Here is a 22167-nt window from a genome sequence, read left to right as displayed (position 1 = left end):
ACTTCATATATGGTCTTCCATAGAGTAATCATAGTTCACATCATCTGAGGGATATACTTAGGGACTATCTAATTCACCAACAGGAATGGATGTAAATGAAAGGCTTATAACAAAAATGGAAATACTGTGTAACCACAACTTTCCTGGGAAAGAATGTTAAATGTGTGTGTGTGTGTATGAGTAAATGAATGAGTTCTCCATGTTTCTGATGAAAAAGCAAATGAGTTTAGGCTCTCAAGTAATTAAATTTTTAACTACAGTTTATCAGCCTCTATTTAATATTCATTCAGGACTTTCTAATACACTGACAAGGAAATATAACCTTTTGTCATTACATTGTTTAAAATTTTTATTGCATAATTTTTAGAACTCTGACTCAATTTCGTCAATTCACAAGTGAGGAAACTAAGATTCAGAAGAGTCTAATGTCTAACCCAAGGCCTTTGAAGAAGCTAGTGGTGGAACCTCAATCAGAAGCAAGACTCTCTGACTGTGTGCAGAGCCTATCCAAGTAGGACATGCTGGGAGAAATCTAGCAGACAAATTTTCTAAGTAGAAGTAAAATTGTTTCATATTGTTTTTCTGACTTTTATTAACAATCAAGGATTAGAAATTAGATACTTGACAAATTTCTTTAGTCATTAACCAACAATCAAATTAAGAGTAATCAGAATTTCCCTGGGTATTGTACTTGGAAATCATTGACAAAAGAATCTTAAATGTTTCCTAATTTATTAGTAATTTCATAGTGTCATAGTTAATAGCACTGTTGAGAGAAGAAACTTATATGATAAGCCATAAATATTATGTGAGAAAATAATATCCTCCTTGAAAGTTTCAGTTTCCTTTATCAGTTTTTGAAGAAGTGTATTTATTCAAGATTAGTATCACGGGAATCCACTGAGCTTTGTATGCATGCCCATTTTAAAACTGATGAAAATTTTATACCACTTCCTTATTTACTGAGCCATGAAGGGACTGTCTTTTAAGCACTTAACTCACCAGACAATTAAAAACTTAATTAATTACATTAATAACACAATTGCAAATGATTTCCACTTATAAAAGTAGACATAAATTTTTTCATGGCTTGGGATTGTAACAAATTATTTTAGCCTCAGTTTTGTTTTCCAAAAATTTTTGCATTAACATTTTGCATGGGTTCCCCAAGGGTCATCATATGTACCACACCAGGTACCCTGACTACCAACTGTGATTTGAGAGGAAAACATCTTCATTGTGATTTGAGAGCACCAAAGGTTCCTCTGAAAAATATGTCCCCCAATAAATGGACCAATTACAGCCCAAATTTCATGACTAGCCTTTTGCATTCAAATTTTAAATACTGTGTTAAAATGCAAATACTATGTGGGACACATTGAGACAATTTTAGTATCTTAGTATCTTTAGTATCATTGGTATCTTAGTTTAGTTTATGAGAATGGTGAGCCAGTCACTTAGCAAGACCCAAAGGAAGTTAGCAATGAGACGCATATACTGTGTAAAAGAAAAAGAAAATTGAAATTGTTATTACCATAAGGTATGAAAGTAGGAGCTTAATGAGAGAACTATGAGGCACTGGGTACTAAGTACTATGAATACTCAAAATCAGAGTGTGTTCCCAGAGAGATAATAAGAAGGGAGACAAAAAATATGAATACTTTCTCTGTTTTTACACTGATACAATGAGCCAACAATTCCCCTCTCTACTGAATATAAGGACGGGTTACTCACACAAGTTTATATTCACATTATTTAATTGAAATATTTCTTCTTTTTTTTTACCTCATAACTTATAATTAATAATAAACTCAAAAGTAGATTTTTCAAGTAGAGATGAGATAAAGTGATCAGGATGGATGAGAGTTGATAAGGAATGTAGATCTGTTGGGTGATTAATAATACTTTAATACACTCAGTGCAGCAAAGCAATTAAACAAGAGAAATGTCGTTGACACAATGTCACATTAAATCTTATCATGTTTTGTTGTTTAGTCAGTTTTCTCAGTCATTTAAGTGGAGATTTTCACTTTATTGTCTATGAGAAAAATTTGTCACTCAGGTGATAATATGGTGACCCAAAATGTTGTTTGATAAAAGGTATTATCTAGGACTGTGCTGTCCAGTGTAGTAGCCCCTAGTCACATATGGCTATTTAACACTTGAAATGAGCCTGGACCAAATTAAGATGTGCTTAAGTGTAAACTATATGTTGGGTTTTAAAGACTTAGTAAAAAAAAGTGAAAATATTACATTCATATTTTTTGTATTGATCATGTATTGAAATAATACTTTGGTTATATTGGGTAAAGTAAAATATTATTATAATAACTTCTACCTTTTTATTTTTAATATATTTTATTTATTTATTTTTAGAGAGAGTGGAAGGGAGAAAGAAAGAAAGGGAGGAAAACATTCATCAGTGTGTGAGAGAAAACATCGATTGGCTGCCTCTCACACTCCCCCAACTGAGAACCTGGCCTGCAACCCAGGCCTGTGCCCTGACTGGGAACCACAAGGCACTCAGTCCACTGAGCCACACCAGCACCTTTATGCTTTTTGCCTCACTTCACTGACCAGGGCACCTTTTTGCTTTTTAGTGTGACTAACTAGAAAGTTTTTGAATTATATATGTGGCTTCTATTTGTGGATCACATTATATTTTTACTAGAAAGTGCTGTTCTATAGAATTTAACATTATTTAAATATGATATGTTTATGAATTGAGCTTGTAAAATTTTTTATGTTAGTATTATTGTAATGGTCAAATGCTTACTTTGAAAGCAGGTTGTATATCTGACATTGAAAATCATACATTTTTCTGTTCTGTAGAGGATTTGGTTGCATAATTTCTTTACGTATGTTATTTGGCACAGGTGGGAAATATTTTAAACTTTTCTGAATAATTCCTGAAGGAGAAACTCACTTAAGGAAAGGTATCTAATTTTTTTTAAATAAGCGAACCATCTGTCATAGCCAGTGTGTGGACAGTTACATTTAGGGAAGATTTGTCCTGTGCCTGTCCACATTTGCTAACATGAATAAACAAAACTTCAGTGAGAATGCCCAAAGGAAACTATTGACAACTTACCAACAGTTAAGAGAATGCTAGTCAGATTAAAACATCTACATAAATTCTGAAGAATATTAATGGAAAATTGAAGATAGTAAATTTTAGAATGTAGTTCATTGGGATCATACTGTGAAACATCATTCATTTAATTTAAAATAAACTTGACATTCTTAGGTGAGGTTTAAATCAATTCCAGATGTGAAAAAAACAGAAACTTTCATATTGTTTACATAACTGTGCACACTATGAAAGGCACATTCAATGAACTTTCACAAAATTTGCTGTTTGGTACAAGTATCAGTCACAAAAGGTCATTTTGGCTATTTTTCCTATTCCTGGGACATATAAGAGAAACTCTTTTTACCACAAGAGAAAAAGACATTATCTTTTTGAGGTCAGAGAGTTTTTTAATCTTGGTTTGCAGCTACCAACTACCTATGACATGATGAGGAAATGATACCTTTTGTGGGGAGACCAAATTTAAGTATAATATCAGAGCTGCTTCCAAAAACAGCTGTCAGTCAATTGACCAAAAGCATTCTAATGTGAGACTCTGGGTCTTATTTTCATGTAAGGAGTATAATTTTAGAAAAGTAAAATATTTCTAGGTTACATTTACCAACTTTGTTTTTTATTTATAGAGTTTCTAACTTACTAATTCTGTAGCCATATGACTGATTCTTGCCGTGGCTGACCAGAGTTACGATGATTTTTGTGCTCATTTTAACTCGTTACTGTCCTTTGTGTAATATCTTTAACATGTCTTAATGTTTGAATTTAGAAACCTCTCATGAATACCTGTTTCTATTATAAAAATCTAAATCTCTGAAGTGTATAAAATTATTGTTTACTTATGATCTTGCAAGTTTCTAACAATTAATCGTGACTGGATCTGGAGCTCTTAATCCCTTCTCTGTGTTGAATGTCAGAGTTAATTTTCAGGGGCCATTAAGGAGGCCCAGAATAAATCTATACATTCCATTTATAAAACTGTAAAAACACAAAAATAAAAGGTGAGATTTTTCAACCTCTTAAATTTTGCCGCACATTGTTTCTAACACAAAGACATTTTCTTAAGCTCTCTGGGGTCCAGCAGAGGGCTGTGCTGTCTGCAAGCCCAAACCCCTGTTTGCAATCATCTCTTCTACTAAATTGCTTCTTTTTGGTCACCAAAATAAGAATAAAAGCACTGAGAATATTTGAAAGAAATGTGGGTCAAGACCTTAATCTGTGAGGTATGTTGAAGACAAGAATATTACCTTTCTAAAACCCATCTCTACTTTCGTACTATTTGGAAAGATCTATGGTTATTTGATGTAAAACTTATACATGTTATTATTATACCCCCAAAGGACTAAAAAGCAGTCAGCATCTGAGTCTACTACTTAAAAAACAAAATGAGCTAAATAATAAATCATATGGGTCCATCAAGAAACCTAACCAGGTTTAAAGAGAAAGAAATTGTTGGAAATAAGTTTACTACTAGAATTTTATATATCCTTAGGTATAAATCAGTTTTTAGTGTTTTTTCTCTTTTTTTCATAATATCACAGCTTTAGGCATAAAGAGTATGTTGCATCTTAGAAAATAATATTTTGGTATCTATTACCCTTTAGTTAACAGTAGAGGTACAAAAAAGGGGAACAATTTATAACAGTTCAATGAAATAATTTCCTATTCCTTTCTTCCCTTTAGCTTTACCATTAAAAACAGTGCAGGGGAAATTAAACTGAGAAGGGTCAGAAGAAAGTCAAAAATATTAATTTTAAAACAGGCTACAGCTTTTTGAAAAACTTACATGGTCTAACAAGGCAAAGGAGTGATTCCATGATAGTCTGCAAGTGTAATTCATGAGAAGTTACTTAGAAAGCTATTGTCTTGTTATCTCTTTTGGATGATATAGGAATGAGTCTCCGTAAAAGTGGATAATGGTTTAGAATGTCCAAGGATTTTCCCAGGCAGGTTCAGTTTATAACAATGAAAGGTGTCTAGTTCCTCTGCTTTGGAAAGACATCAGCGTACCAGTGTCCAGTGTAAATGACTACTGAATTTTTTATTTTTACAAAATTATTGATGTTTTATAGACTATTCTTTTTATTCAAATTCTTAGAAAGTTTTGTAATGTCAGAAATGGTTTCTTTACCCTGTTTTGCTTTGTAATAATTGTATATTTATATTTTAAAAAATCCATTTTTTAAATACCTAAAAAGCTGAAGAACAAATCATGCTTAGTACTTCAAATCATTGTTTCTATATATTATAGGCATTGATTAAAAATGAGATTGTGTAGATTTATAGATCATTCTAATTATAATAAAAATAAATGAACAATTTTAGAAATCATTTCTATTTTTCCATCATACTCAACAACAAAGTTAGTGAATTTTATATGAAACTGCTCATGAGTAGATCATTCTTTTCAAGTAGAAATGTATTCGCTGAAAAGTAGGGTAGAAAATCCTATATCTCTACTCCATAGCTCAAACACACAAACACACACACACATTTTTGGAAGAGAGGAGGGGAAAAAATCCCCTTAAATGTGTCCCTTCCTCATGATTTGGTAGTAATTGTTACCTTTCCCCTCTTGAAACTGATACAGGTGTGCTCATTGGCTGTGGGTTTGAAGTCCTTTGGCATCAGGAAGCTCTGGACAAGTTGCAAGTTTCCTCACACTTTCCTTTTGAGAGTCAATATTAGTATTTTGAAAAGAGACGAGTTCTTAAGTCAAACAGATACAGGTTTTCCACTTGCTTCCTGTATGATATTAGGAAATATTATAGTTTAATTTTGTAAAGCTTTCATTTTTATTTAACTGCAGAGCCAGAATGACTTTATGATGTGTCATGATGAATAAATGCCAAAATTAGCCAACGTATATTGAGTGCTTATCCCTTTGTTATCATTAATCTTTATAACAGCATTGGGAAGTAAGAGTTATTGTAATCCTCATTTGATTCAAGAGTACCTAGTTAAAATGCCCATTACAGTGTCCAGCTCAGTAAACTGAGGTGTGACGATGGTACTAATAGTAGTAGTTGAGATGCATTTGTGACTTTAGTCATCTTATAGCCCCACATTCCCACTTAATTCAATCGATGTATAGAGAGAAACCAGATTAGGGAGCATAGGATTCAAAATCAGTTTTATCTCATAATGATCTGTGCTGTTGAACATTACACCATATTATTATGGTGTTTTGAGATCTAGATTCACTAAATGCTGGCACTATGCATAGAGGCACTTCATTATTAATGGGAAAGTATATCCAAATTATATTTAAAAATTGTTTTGGTGTTTATTTACTTAATTTTGCACATGAAAAAAGGCACACCACCTTAGTATATGGATTTCTATAGAGTTTAGAGTTACATCAGGGAACCATTACAGGACTTAACTACCTGACTACCTGGCTGATTCTTCAAGTTGATGTAGGTATTTGTAGCTTTTTTATTCTGTGTGTTGTGTTTGTGGTAAAACACTATTCTCCGTGAATTATGTATCTCAAGTGTAGTAACTATATGGGTTATTTCTGTGCCCCTTTAAATCATCATTATTATTATTGCTAATAAAGATAATCATAACTAATGATTCATACTATTTTATCTCTAAATTCAATCTGAAGTATTAATTTTAGAAATACCATATTGATGTGTAACTTATAATCACATGACATGCCAATTAGTATAATTATCACCTAATGCCCAATTTAGCAATATAAATTCAACAAGGTCTATGACTTAATATTTATGTTTAGCCTGAGCTGTGCATTTATTTCTTATTACTGAAAGGTTCACTTTCTACTTCAGGGCAATTTAAACCATAAAAGACAAACTGAAAAAAAACCTGCTGAAATTATATTATTCATTGGGGTATGTAGGGTTATGTACTAGTTTAACCTGTGTTTATTAGATAAGAAGGGAGTAATGAGATTCTGTAGAAAGCATAGCAAGCGCAGCAGTGACTGATAATGGCTTTAGCCCTTATGGATGCTGAAATACCCTAACAGACTTCTAGGGAGCAACTAGCAGTTTTTGTTTGCTCAGAATTCGTTCATTACATTTAAAGGTCTGGTTCATTTTAAATACGCTAAATCAAATTCGAAAGTAACCTTTAGCAAAATGTGTATCATTCACTTTGCAGACTTCTGCATAAGAGTTCTACATGCGTAAGAATCACTTTACATGGTAATACTGTGTTTCCCTTGTATTACTCTTACTGTGACTATCTATGAAAATGAGCAACAACATTAGCAGCACAGCTAGCAAAATAGTAGCTAATTTCGTGCCAGCGTGCAGTTTACACTACCACTAAACCCCCTGCAATTTTACAGTTTAGGAAGCTCTTCCTCGTACATTCATCTTCACAACAACCACGTGAGGTGGACAAGTGTAATGGATGTTGGTCATTTCTACTCTAGGAGAGTCCTGAGATAAAATGGATGAGGGCAGAGCTCTGCCTCTGTGTTCCTGAATCAAACGAAACCAGCCGCTGTCTTGCCCTAACTTGACAGCTCAAGGGCTCTCCCATGAGCAAGGCTTGGCCAATGAGACAACCCTGCCTGAGACTTTTCCTGGGAATGAGTGAACCAGAGTCCCTGAGACGAGCTTGGAGATCCTTCCCACCTAGGCTGTGCCTTTGGCAGTGGGACCAGCTGGGCTTTCAGTGTCCAGGGCCAGTGGAGACAAATTGGGTGTCCCACCTGGACTGTTTTGTTTCTGCCCATTTTCCCCAAGGTTTTTCAGCCTCTTCTCCAACTAACCATCGCTTGTCTTTTCAGTATGTCCCTATTACTTTAACTTAATTAAAGTAGGTTTTGGTTGTTTGCAACCCAAACACAGGTGATTATGTTTTTCTATTCCCAATTTATAAAGGAAATTTGCTCTATTTAGGTTAAGTCATTTATTTGAATTGTAGCTGTGTCGAAAAACCAGGTCTGGAACTCATGACTTCTAGCTGTGTACTGTTTCTGTCAGAGTACAGGTTTCCCAGGTGCTCTCAGTGGCCTGTGCAGAAGTGCGGGCTTCCTCCTCTCTGACTGCAGTGCTTAATCCTAGATCCTATTAACACTGATCTGCTTGATGTCAATGTGCCTCTGCTTCATCCCTAATGTTTGATCTTCTGGAAGACAGTATTGTATTCTATCCATCATTTCATTTTCTCTCAAAGATAATGGAGGTATAAAGTCTGTACTAAATAAATATTTTAATGAATAAGAAGATGAATGCAAAAAGTTATTCAATTAATTGACCAAAAACAACAATGTGAGTTTGAAGTTGATAAAAGTATAACATTGATTTCAAAAAGAAAAAATACACTGTGTTCTTTTTTGAAAATATATTTTATCTAAGAAAAAGAAGATAAAAGATATGAACAGTGGAAGGACAGCAAACTCAGTTTTTAACAACCACACCTAAAACAAAAGCAAACTAAGAGGACAGCTAGATCAGGAGCAGAACCACAGAAATGGAGATCACATGGAGGGTTAGCAACAGGGGAGTGGGAGGAGGAGAAGGGGGAGAAGGTACAGAAAATAAGTAGCATAGATGATAGGTAGAAAATAGACGGGGGGGGAGGGCAAGAATAGTATGGGAAATACAGAATCTAAAGAACTTGTGACACATGGACATAAACAAAAGGGGGAAATGGTGGGGGAGAGGGTGTGCAGGGTGGAGGGGAATGAAGGGGGGGAACAGGACAACTGTAATGGCATAATCAATAAAATATATTTTTTAAAAAAGAAAATATATTTTGTTGATTATGCTATTACAGTTGTTCCATTTTCTCCTCTTTATTTTCCTCCTCCCTGCACACCCCCTCCCACCTGCATTTTCACCCATTTTAGTTCATGTCCATGGGTTGTACATATAAGTTCTTTGGCTTCTACATTTCCTATACTGTTCTTAACCTCCCCCTGTCTATTTCGTACCTACCATTTATGCTTCTTATTCCCTGTACCTTTTCCTCCTTTCTCCCCTTCCCACTTTGTACTGATAACCCTTGATAGGATCTCCATTTCTGAGATTCTGTTTCTCTTCTGGTTGTTTGCTTAGTTTGTCTTTGTTTTTAGGTTCAATTGTTGATAGTGAGTTTGTTGTCATTTTACTGTTCACGGTTTTTGATCTTCTTTTCCTTTCAATAAGTCTCTTTAAAATTTTATATAATAAGATCTTGGTGATGATGACCTCTTTTAACTTGACCTTATCTGAGAAACACTTTATCTGCCCTTCCATTCTAAATGAAAGTTTTGCTGTATAGAGCAATCTTGGATGTAGGTCCTTGCTTTTCATGACTTCAAATACTTCTTTCCAGCCCCTTCTTGCCTGCAAGGTATCTTTTGAGAAATCAGCTGAGAGTCTTATGGGAACTCCTTTGTAGATAACTATCTCCTTTTCTCTTGCTGCTTTTAAGATTCTCTCCTTATTTTTAATCTTGGCTGACATAATTATGATGTGCCTTGCTGTGTGCTTCCTTAGGTCCGACTTCTTTGGGACTCTCTGAGTTTTATAGACTTCCTAAAAGTCTATCTTCTTTGCCAGATTGGGGGAGTTTTCCTTCATTATGTCTTCAAATAAGTATTTCATTTCTTGCTTTTCCTCTTCTCCTTCTGGCACCCCTATGATTTGTATGTTGGAACATTTAAAGTTGTCCTGGAGGTTTCTAAGCCTCTCCTCATTTTGTTCAATTCTTGTTTCTTCATTCTGTTCTGGTTGAATGTTCATTTCTTTCTTCTGGTCCAAACCATTGATTTGAGTTCTAGTTTCTTTCCCTTCACTGTTGGCTCCCTGTACATTTTCCTTTATTTCACTTTTCATAGCCTTCACTTATTCCTCTATTGTGTGACCATACTTAACCAATTCTACGAGCATCCTGATTACCAGTGTTTTGAACTGTATATCTGATAGGTTGGCTATATCTTCATCACTTAGTTGCATTTTTTCTGGAGCTTTGATCTGTTCTTTCATTTGGGCCATTTTTTTTTTGTTTTGGTGCACCCGTTAAGTGATAAAGGGCAGAGCCTTAGATATTCACCAGGGTTGGACAACCCACATCTCTGTGTTGCATTGCTGTATGTGAGGGAGGGGTCCCAGAGGGAACAATGCCAATTGCTTAGAAGACTTTCAATCACTTCCTCTGCTACCCACAAGCAAATTGGGCCCTTTGGGTGCTGATTCCTGGGTGGGTGGGTTTGTGTGCATTCTAGGACCCTGTGGGTCTGTCCAGTGAACTCACCAGTGAGTATGAGAATTTCCCGCCAGCTCAACCCTCACAGGCTTTTATCAGTCAGAAATTTTGAGACTTTTATTACCTTTCCACTAGAACCCTGGGTTGTGTGGTCTGTCTCACTCCCCAGTTGTTCCTCCTGGTTTATTTGCACACAAATGTGGGACTGCCTGCTGTGCTAGCCACCTCCCCACCCAGTTCTCCAGCCACTACCTTGCTACCAGTCCTCTCCACCTGGCTGCCCATCTCCACCCTTCCTACCACACTAGATGAATGAATACTCCTTCTTTAACTCCTCTTAAATTAATGGGAGAAACAAATGATTTCATGGCTTGGGTGTTGGAGCTATAAGAAAAGGGATGTGGTAATCTGAAGAATGATGTGTGCAGCAGGCCCATTGTTGGTAGACACAGGACCACCACACTGGCGGGAGTTAACAGCTCTGAGCAGGATGCCATGCACATCAAGGACAACAACCAGAGCCCTTGGAAAGCTGGAGAAAAGCACAATGTGCCTTGACTTTCCAGAATGTTGTGAGATTTGCTAAAGACAAAAAATAAAAGATGTACTTACCCTTATTCAGGCTTTATTACTTTATTATTTTTTAAAAGATTATAATCAAGGCCTGTTATCAAAAAAATTTAAATAATTTTGAAGTTGCCCTGTTCCATATCAGAGTAACACATAGGACTACATTTTGGTTTGGTGCAAAGTTGGGAATGAAGGGAGATCTATGTCTTTAAGCACTAAAGCTCAATATAACAGAAGCAGCAAATGAAAATTAAGAACATTAAAAAACATAGATGTGTGTGTATACTATAATGTATATGGGCATAAAACAGGATACAAGTTTGTCACTTTTTACAAGTAATAGTAGGAAAAATTTTAACTCCATAGTGTTTTTTATCGTTTGCAGACAATTACTACGGCACTCCAAAGCCTCCAGCAGAACCAGCACCATTATTATTAAATGTGACAGACCAGATTCTTCCAGGAGCCACTGCAAGTGCTGAAGGAAAACGGAAGAGGAATAAATCAGTGAGCAACATGGAGAAAGCAAGTATAGAGCCTCCTGAGGAGGAAGAGGAAGAAAGGCCTGTGGTCAATGGGAATGGAGTAGTAACACCAGGTTAGTCATTTGCATTTGCTGTAGGTTCATCAGCTCTTATAGATGTAACTAAATATATGTTATTTCAATATGTTCATGTACATATACATATATATATTTACAATTTTCTTGAGGGGGAGATTATATCAAATGGAAAGGACATGATTCTTGTATCCAATTTATTAGTTTTAATTTCGATGTATCAAGCAATTCATCAGCTTCTTCAACTTTTTGTTTCACTTATATAACATTAAAGGCAATACATTGAATAATTTAAACCTCTTAGAAGGCATTACAAGTTATCAGTATGACTGTATCAAGTTCTGAGGTCTTTGTTAATTATATTACATAAAAGCTATCCTTAGAAATTGTACTTAGCCCTGGCTGAAGTGACTCAGTTGGCTGGGTGTTGTCCCATAAACTGAAAAGTCTTGGGTTCTATTCCCAGTCAGGACACATGCTTCTCTTTTGATTTGGTCCCCTGTTGGGGTGTCTATGAAAGGCAACCAATTAATGTTTCTCTCTCACATTGATGTTTCTGTCCCTCTCTTTTTCTGCCCCTTCTTCTCTCTCAAAAATCAATAAGCATGTCCTTGGGTAAGGAAAAAAATCTTACTGTACCCACAGATCTGTAAATAGAGGCTGTATCATGTGATTTAGTTAACAACTTCAATCAAAGCAGTCTTCAAAATGACTACAGCTGTATAATGCCCATATATTTATCTGCCCACTCTTAGCATCCTGTCTGGCAATGTAGAGAATGCATTTTTATACATTGACATTTTGAACACACTTGCACTTGAACAGGGAAAAGACTTGTTATCTCTTTAATTTATGATCATTCATATCACATGTATAAAGCAGTCCCATTCCAGAAAATTGGTCCATTATCCCTTATTTGAAATCTTTTGGCAATTCCCATTCTCGAAATGTCTTTGTCTTTCTTTATGTTTATTCACTGTAAACATCCGATTTTCTTTGTCCTCCTTTCACATACATTCAACCAGTTCTTCACATTTTGATACTTAACACATGTTTTTCCAAAACAGGGTCTTTGTCCTGCCTCTGTTTTCTCCTTTACACAGGCACCAAATATAGTACACTTCTAACAATGTTGAGAAAACTGCTGCTTAAATTTTAGTTAACACTGCCCTATACCAACTAAGATCCTATTACAGCAATTAACATCATATATCAGTTCAAGAACATAAATAGTGTAATCAATAAAGGACATTTGAAGAGTGAACAGACCTTACTGAGGTAACTTTATTCCATTACAAAAAATTTATACTAATAGTAATAATATAAAAATTAACTTTGTATGGTTGCTCACTGTGTGCTAGGAACTCCCTAAGCTCATTATACGTATTAGTTCATTTAATTCTTCCAACAGTCCTATTAGCTAGGTACTATTTTACAGATTAAGATATGGAAGTACACTGTAGTTAAATAATTTGATCAGTAACTATAATTCATATATAAGAAATCTGAATCTGGAATCCATGTTCTTAACTGCTATGCTACCATGAATCCTATACCACCAAACAGAAGGACAAATATATTATATTTATTTGTTAGCAATAGTAAACACGTGACCACTATTTTAAAAGTACCATTATAAATTTCTACCTACCAAATTATGTATAAGTGATTTCCCTCTGAAGATATAATAATTCCTATGTTTTACAATATCTATACGTGTATAAGCATCAAACCTACAAACCTTTAACTCATTATATCTTTTACCGAAAAGAACTACTTTCTTTATGTAAATAAATATTTTACAAGAGTCCTCAGTGTCCCTCTATTATTCTTTTATTCATCATTTCTCCTTTGAACTGTAGTTTATAGCTAGAACTACATATTAATATTTCTTTTTTTCTTAAACTGCATCTATGTAATGTCAGTGACTATTTTAAATATGTAATTTATCCATGTTCTACTAACATTTTCAATGAAAAGTCACATGAAGTGTGAATAGTCATTTTATGCTGTTTCTCCTTTTTACTCAAAATTACATCAGACACATGGATTTAGCCTAAATCACCTAGAAAAGACACATAGTCATCTTTCAGTGTTTCAAATCATAAATGTTTCTTTCTGACACATATTATTTCTAATCCCACAATCATCGTATTTACTTAATGAATGTGAAATGCTGAAATTTATCCTGAGGTGCTTAACTAAGGTAATAGTACATTTAGTAGCAGAGTTGAGATCTGGCCATCAGAATCCTTGAACCCATCGTGGGCTGTTAACCATGCTGAGGACTCCTGGCTTCTGTAAGGTAAATCACAATGGTGCAGCTCAGTGTATTTTATCTACATTGCATTCCATTATATTCATCCTTCATTTGGTTCATGGCAGTGGTGTTACATCAAGTGCTTTCAAGGCTGATATATACTACCTCATCTTAGAGAATCTGGCTTTAAACCGGTAGTTAAAATTCATATGCCCAGAAAACCTTCCCTTGATATTAACCTCACCTATATTTATACATCTTTATCTTGTTGGAGTTGACATCCAGCCCCATGGCTTCAAACAGATTTACCTACAGTCTTCACTTGTCCCTATGTTCCAGGGCCATATTTCTAACTACTGCTCACTGAACTGCCCCACCTCAGCATTTCTTCAACTTGAATGCCACATTCCACCTAAACTCTTCTGTAAAACAAGCACATAAACCAACTCAAAAAGTCATTTGTCTAATTTCTCTAATTCTTCTTTTTACCAAGGTAGCTGAGAGTTTTGATTCTTCTTCCCCCCAGTCTTGATATGTGTAATATTATTTAGTACAAAGGATCACTAGTCCTTTAGCTTTCTTCTCTTCCTTCCAAATATCCCTGCTCCATCTTAGATTCCCACCTCATTTGTGCATCCCAGTCTCCTAGCCCACCCAACATCCCTCCAGGCTCCATCCCTGTCATAGTACCTGTTATTCCTTTATCAATTCAAGATTTTTCAACCTGTGCTTGGCCATGTATCGTTCTCAAAACCTAAATTAGCTTCTGTTTCTGCAGCTTCAAGCTTTTGGGGTAGCCACTCATATCTCCCACGTTTGACTGCAACATCTCTGCTAGTTTTTCTCCCATTACTCCCCACCCTCTTCTTGCCTTGATAGTCTATACTCATAAAATACCTTCATCTGTCTGATAAGCCCTTTCTCACCTATTTGAACCTCATATTCTTTTATTCAAATTGAATAAAATTTCTGATGTTCCTTAGAAATTATTTGTTGACTCTCATAATGAAATGTTGAAACTGCCCACCTCTGAATTATTGAAATACAATTTGTACTTTCATTCGTTTGGGAGGTGTTGGTTACCTAGTACTTTTAGGTAACTTTTCATAATGTGCCTGTCTAAGCATCCCTATACATACTATAAAAATTGTTAGAACAAGGACCTTTTCTACTTTTGGTTTACCTATCTCAATGATCAGTATACATCTTTAAATATTTCAAGCTCTTAGTAAATCTTTATTTTTCAGTCAACCATACTTCTAGAGAATGTCAAAGTTTTACTATGATAACATAATTGGATGTCATTCACAGTTCATTTTACACTTTTTCATGTCTTCAACATGCAGTGTTTCTAAGTTCAAAACATATGAGATTCCTGATTTTACATTTCTTCAAAAGTTATTTTAAAACTGAAGAAAATTATGCAGAAGTATATTTTTAAAAATATATTCTTAGAGATGAGAATTATTTAATCTCTCTAACTACGGAAATGCCAAAACTAGATGGGTGGTTAATAGATAAGTAGAATTTCTTTTTAAAGATCAAACTTTTCTGAACAAAAGCAAATCCCGTAAACCAAAGTAACTGGGTTAAGCTTTCTTGGATTTCTTTTATTTCATGAATTATCTGCTAAACTTTTCCGGAAAGTAATTCACTATTATATAGTAGCTTCCCCTCACCAGCTATTAGTAAGCCTAGTACAAAGAAGTAGAAGTGCACATATATTTTAAAGCAGCTAAATCTCTCCGTTAACACACACACACAATACCAGGAGGAATGGGGCCCGTGAGAGCTACCTTCAGCAACAAAGGGAATACAGTATGTGTACACAGAGCTGCCTTCTCCAGGCCCCCAAGCCTGCAATTAGTGCAAATGAACTGCATCTCCCAGAGAGCAAACAGAGTGTCCCTTATGTGATCACCAAGTGTCCTCAGCAATGATCTCAGTTCACCATTAGGGACCTGCCTCCAGGTCCTGTGCCGCTTGGCACGCTGACTGTGCATGCACCATCAGTCCTGTTTCTGTGAATGAGGTCCTGTCACTGTCAAAAGAATTATGTCCTCCGTAGTGAATCTCGCTGTTTTCCTGCGAATAATAGCCCACTCTGAAACCACCCCAACGCTTATCCCCTGCTCATTTTTGTGTGGGTTCACAGAGACTGCGATGTTCGTATCTACTCAGATTTATGTATTTTTTTAGGAGGCTTAGTTTTGTGATCTTATTCCCAAACACAGTACTGGGTTTTATTTCTCCATTGAAGAGGCAAATTGCTGGGCTATTGTAAATTAGATATTCCATTTTTAAATGAAGGGGGCATTCTATCATTTTATAAAAGAATTATTCGAGAATTAAAGCTGTCCTAACTGTAAAATGTTCTTCTTATCTAGGTGTAATGATAAAGTTACAAGGTAATCATGTTAGAGTTTATGGTTATGAAGTATTGTAGTAAATATAACTACACCATTGGGGGAAAATGAAATCATTACTGGTTTCAAGGATGACACTTTAAATCAAGGCAGACTCACTTTGCAATTAAACAGAAAGCTATGCATTATTTGACCTTCTTCTGGTCCTCATAACTAATTCAGCATTTTTGTGATTGTGCATTTAAGCTTTTCTGAGGATTCATATGATATGTGAAAGAGAGGTTTGATACATGAATAAGGAATGCAGAACAAGCAAGAACCACCAGGGTAACATTCAGGGTTTGTTTTTTTGTTTATTTTTCCATTACCATTTATCCAACTTACACCTTATTCCACCCCACTCAGCCACCTCACCCCTGCAAGCACCAGAGTGTTGTTCATGTCCATGAGTCCTTTTTCATTTTTGCTCTATCCCTCTACAATCTAACCACTCCCCAAGTTGTCAGCCTGTTCTCTGTTTGTCTCTGTCTTGCTTTTTAGTTCAATTTGTTCATTAGATTTCACTTAGTACAATGTTCTCGAGGTCCATCTATGCTGTTGCAAAGAGTAAACTCTCCCTTATTATAGCTGATTGTATTTCATAGTATAAATTTACCATAGTTGTTTTATCTACAATCTACTGATGGACATTTGGGCTGCTTCCAAATCTTGGCAATTTTAAACATCACTGCAATGAACATAGGGATTCTTATATTTTTTTAAATCAGTGTTTAAGTTTTTTTTCAAATAAATTCCCAGTAGTAGAATTGCTGGGAAGTTCTAGAGGGATATTTCAGTAGCAAGGGGTTCCCCCTGAGGAGGGTGAAGTCTAAACCCTATGCTGGGCTCCCCAGCATAGAACACCAGAACCAGAGAAGGAATCCAAATAACATGTGGCAATGAAAAGCAGTGGGATTTCTGTCCACCAGGGAGAGATGGCTAAAGATACAGAAAGCCTCATAGAGGGCCAACACACAAAATGTCATTTGCAGGCACTTAACCCTGGGCCCCAGCAGAGGGAGGGCAGCACAGACTAGAGCCACATGAGAAAAATCTGGAGTTGGTGGCTCTGGGAAAAGAGCTGAAGGTTCAGCCACCAGGATCCCGAGTCATTCCCCATACTATAGAAGCCATTCTTCTCAGGCAGAGCACTCCCTCCTGTATGGCACCAGCCTGGGATGAAACAATAGTCCCACATGCAGGAATCTCTCTGAACCCCCACCTATGGAGCTTAAACCAGGCTGCTTGGGAATATAGTTGGAGGTGCATTCACTGAATAAGCCTAGTGGAAAGTGTGCAGGTAAAGGTGAATCTTTGGAAGCTTAAGACTTTAGCTGACCCTCCTCAGGCCAGTGCTGATAAAAGCCAGGTATGTTGCACAGCTTTTTCCTTTCTGCATGAACCCAGGCCTAGCAGAGAGATCCACAAGCTGTGGGTCTCTGATAGGTCCAATCAGGTTGCCCAGGGCCAGTAACAACCACTTCTGAAATAGGCCTGCACCAGAGTTTTGCAGATATACCTAATACATAGAAACACAAAAAGGAAGTCAAAATGGAAGGACAAAGAAACAGTCCCCAAATGAAAGAACAAAAGAAGGTGAATCTTCTTCAAAAGAAGATCTAAAGGAATTGAAGGCAAGCATTTATGAGATATAGAGTTTAAGCTAATAATTATAAGGATACTCAATAGCATGAAAAAAGGACTAGTCAGAGATAAAAATATAATATCTGAAATATATAATGCACTGGAAGGAATAAACAGTAGCTTAGATAAAGCAGATCATCAAATCAGCAATTCAGAAGGCAAGGTAGAAAAAAAACACCCAAGCAGAGTAGCAAAAATTAAAAAATTTTCTTAATGAGGAGAGTATAAGAAACTTTTGGGACAACATGAAATATAACAATATCCAAATCATGAAGATATTAGAAAAAGAGAGTGGGGGATAAAGAACCTGTTTGAGGAACTAGTGACCAAAAACTTTGCTAACCTGGTGAAGGAAAAAAACACACAAGTTTTGGAAGTGCAGAGAGTCCCAAACAAGATGGACCCAAAGAAGCCCACACTGAGACACATCATAATTATAATGGCAAGGCTTAAAGATGAAGAGAAAATATTAAAGCTTACAAGAAAAGAGAAGTTAGTTAACTACAAGGGAGCTCACATTAGACTGTCATCTGATTTCTAAACAGAAACATTTAAGGCCAGAAGGGACTAGCATGAAATATTACAAGGTGATGAGAAGCAAGAACTCACCACCAAAACTACTTTACCCAGCAAAGTTATCATTTAAAATTGAAGGAGAAATAGGGAACTTCCCAGAAGAGAAAAAGCTAAAGGAGTTTGAGTTAAAGGGCTTGCTTTAAGAAGAAGAAAAAAAACAGAAGGAAATGGTTAAAAAAACAAAATGACAATAAATATGTATTTATCAGTGATCACTTTAAATGCAAATGGCTTACATGCTGCAATCAAAAGGCACAGGGTAGCTGAATGAATAAGAAAACAAGACCCATGTATATGCTGTCTCCTCAGAATGAAAGATACACACAGACCAAAAATAAAGGATAGAAAAGTTTATTTCATGCAAATGGAAAGGGGAAAAAGGCATTCAGGTTTGGGCAGCACTTGCAGAAAATCTGTGGCAAGTTGAGTCTGAGCTTATTTCTAATTATACTCATCCATTCTCTTTAGTTCTGATTTTCACCCTGTGTTCTATCTTCTTACCTCACATTTCTCTTCATAGAAGTAACTGTAATTTTGGAGTGAAATCTCAGATTGCTCTAGTTATTTCTAGTCACTTTTTATCTCTGAAGGGGTAAGGTCTCTTGACAAAGTCTATCTGCTTACTCATTCCCTTCACATAGCTCCATTGTTGGGAATAGCACCCTTATCTTTTTCCTCCTAATTGACTTCTTGCTCTCATTGAAAAATACCTACACTCCAATTTGACCCCAAAGAATAACCTTTGAGTTATCAAGCTCAAGATTTTAAAATGACTTCTTCCTTTTATCTTAAGCCCCTTTGCTGTTTCTTGGAAGGTGATTTATGTTTCATATAGTACTAGTCTTTTCATTTTTTTCAGAATTTTGAAAGGAAAACTTAAAAAATACCATACATACATATATTTCATTTGATGCCTTGCTTTCTCTTAGAGTATGTTCAACACTGATTCAGTTTCTTTCTCCCAAGAGTTAGTTGAGGATTTGGGGAACCTGTTTCTCAATGATAAATATCTTCAGAATTCATTACATTATAAAAAAACATGCAGCATATACAGTTTCAAAGCTGTGAGGATTTATTTTATTGTCCTGTCCCAGCCTACTTTTATTAAAATGTTTTAAAAGTTAACTATTAGCAAAAGAAGAAAATATACTAATTAAGACAGCTCTTCTTCCCTGTTAATGGGAAATAAATCTCTCTACTAATTATCCTAGTGATTCTTTCCTATTTAGTTATTTATATTTTGGGGGTGGGGGGTTTTCATCATCTAGTCATGGATTTGAATTTTCTATTTTTATAATTTTCCATATCGTTCTTATAGTGTTTCAAAACTTTTATAACTATTTTTTAAATAAAGATAAAAATAATATTGAGGTACTAAATATTGCTTTTTAGCAATTCACATTTTCCTAACTACCCTTGTCAATAGATGAGATCCAACTTGGTTACAAATATCACAGATAAAAAGTAATGTCTTTAAGGATTAGGAATTAAATTCTGATTCCTTAATTGATGTGTCATCTCAAAATTTATTACACTAACTTTCCCGAATTATGATATTTTATTCTGGACTTGTATTTCTTTCATGGCCTCAAATAATAAAAGGAAGTATTTGTTAACATTTCAGAAATATATATATTGTTTTCATTGCCATTGTGTTTAAGAGCTAACCCTTTTTAATTTCTATAACATAAAAATTTGTAATGCATTTAAATTTTTAATTTTATTTTTTTATTTATTTTTACAGAGTGGAAGGGAGGGAGAAAAAGAGGGGGAGAAACATCAATGTGTGGCTGCCTCTTTCACACCCCCTACTGGGGACCTGGCCTGCAACCCAGATATGTGTCCTGACTGGGAATCAAACCAGCAACCTTTTGGTTCACAGGCTGGTGCGCAATCCACTGAACTACCTAGAGCTATAATGCATTTTTTTAGAACTTAGAAACAATTTAAGAGAGCTAAGGAGTCAGAAATCACCGACTAAAAGCAATCAATGTACATAGAAAAACATCTGAAGGAACTGAAAAAAAAATAATCACTTTTGCAAAATGCATTGCTGGAGCACTGAGAGTAGGAACTGGAAGGAAACCCATTTTGCACTTATTTCCTCTGTACTTTTGAATTTGGTCCATTTGCATGTTTTACCACATCAGAAAAAGTAATTATTTTTAAAAGATGAGCAAAAATTCACTAATAATTCAATATCCAAACATTTTAGCACTCATATTATAATTTCTCTTCCCATTTTAGAAGGTTTAGGAAAAGTAAAGAAAATTGATAACTTTGAGCAATAGGCTACAATCTTGGCTACTTTCCATTAACTGGGTACAGAGAATGCAGGTGGCCACAACATGACTGTTTTTTTCTGAAACCAGAATTTCCTTCCCTTCTTCTTACAGGATATAATCAATAGTATGGCCATAATAAAAAATAAATTACAATGATATTTTTCTCTTGTTCAAGAATCAACCCTGGGGTATTCATTTAACAGGAGCCTGTGGTTCAAATTATAAGAATTTCTATTTTCAGCAGTGAAGCGAACAACACACTCTGACAGCCCGATCACCCCTCCCCCACCACCATACAACTAAGACCTTGGGGTCAGTCAACTAACATACTTTTTTAATAATAGTGCTAAATTTGCAAGGAAGCAGGGAGGCAGGGAGCAGCATCTTCAAGAGCCACCACTTCCACTGTCATGTAGTGAAAGTATTGAGTAATCTGTTGTAAGCAGACTTGAAAGTGAAGCTTGCCCCGGGGAAATAAAATTGGGGAGATTCATCTCAGATTCGGCTTTAAATCATCACTTTCAAAGGTGCCAAGTTTATAGGTGATACCAAGTTTATAGCTCAGTAGCAGCTCCTGGAGCCCAACAAAATCAAATGCATAACTCCATAGGCAATAATGCAGAACTTGGAAAAATGTGTGGCTTCTGAGGATTATTTTTCCTTCTTTACATCACTTAATTTCACAGCATGTCTCAGTTAAGGAAGAATAACTCAATTTATGTAAACACCTAGTAAAGAGAAAATGTTAGCTTTGTGTGTTTTTTAAGCAATTACATTTTTTTGAAAATGCCTAATATCTTAAAAATCATATAAAGTCGACCACTCTTGTGTCTGTAGGAAGAAACCATTTATGTTGCTTGACTGATTTAACTATGCAAAATTTTTTAGTGTTCTAAGTAGTAGAGCTCACTGATAATAATATATAACATTCACTAAACACATACAATGTTTCAGTAGTTTACTGTTCTGAGCAGTTTATATACATGTCATATCAAATTCCTATTGGTAGGTAATATTATTCCCCATTATACAGTAAAGTAAATTGCAGAATACACAAAGCAATTAAATAGCTTGCTCAGTATCACACTGGGAAGGACAGATTTAAACCCAGGTAGTCTGACCCTAGCCTCAGCAATTATGTTCTGTTTCTTGTGGAGCATGTTTGTTGCTGTCTGAGAATTGCTCAACAAAAAGAAAAAGAATTTCTTTTAATTTCAAGTTATTTATATTCCTTTTCTTTATCAACTACAAATATGTTCCTCAACCATTTCCCCTTAAATGTTCTCTAGCCATGTTTATTTACAAAGAAATAATATAAAGACCAGAGAAAAGTCTATTGGGTTTATTAAAATTTATCATATGGTCATTAGAAATAGAAATCACAGAGTTCTCTCATAAGCTAAAACAAATTTTAGAAATTTAAAAGTTATGATGGCTGAAAGAAATAAAATCTTCCTCTATAGCTTAAAAACATTATTCTCCCTCATTTTGAAGTATGGAAATTACAGAAAGCTGAATATCAACTATATGCCTCAACCACATCAAATAAAACCATGGATATGGTATAAAATAGGTGTTCTTTTTTTTGAAATGGTTTATCTCAGTTTCTG

General features: G+C 35.3%; 1 protein-coding gene across 3 annotated transcripts in view; it reads left to right on the top strand.

Moving 5' to 3' along the window:
- MAGI2 (membrane associated guanylate kinase, WW and PDZ domain containing 2) overlaps positions 1 to 22167 on the top strand; it is a 1409833-nt gene that overhangs the window by 898385 nt on the left and 489281 nt on the right. For all 3 annotated transcript variants that reach the window (XM_053668925.1, XM_053668924.1, XM_053668923.1), the window contains exon 4: positions 11214 to 11426. In XM_053668925.1, coding sequence (XP_053524900.1) covers positions 11214 to 11426 — 213 coding nt within the window. The remainder of the gene's footprint in view (positions 1 to 11213; positions 11427 to 22167) is intronic.

The sequence above is a fragment of the Artibeus jamaicensis genome, unplaced genomic scaffold, assembly GCF_021234435.1.
Source record: "Artibeus jamaicensis isolate MK-2021 breed Jamaican fruit bat unplaced genomic scaffold, CSHL_Jam_final contig_518, whole genome shotgun sequence".
NCBI lineage: Eukaryota > Metazoa > Chordata > Mammalia > Chiroptera > Phyllostomidae > Artibeus > Artibeus jamaicensis.
This window is presented reverse-complemented; position numbering and strand designations above follow the sequence as displayed.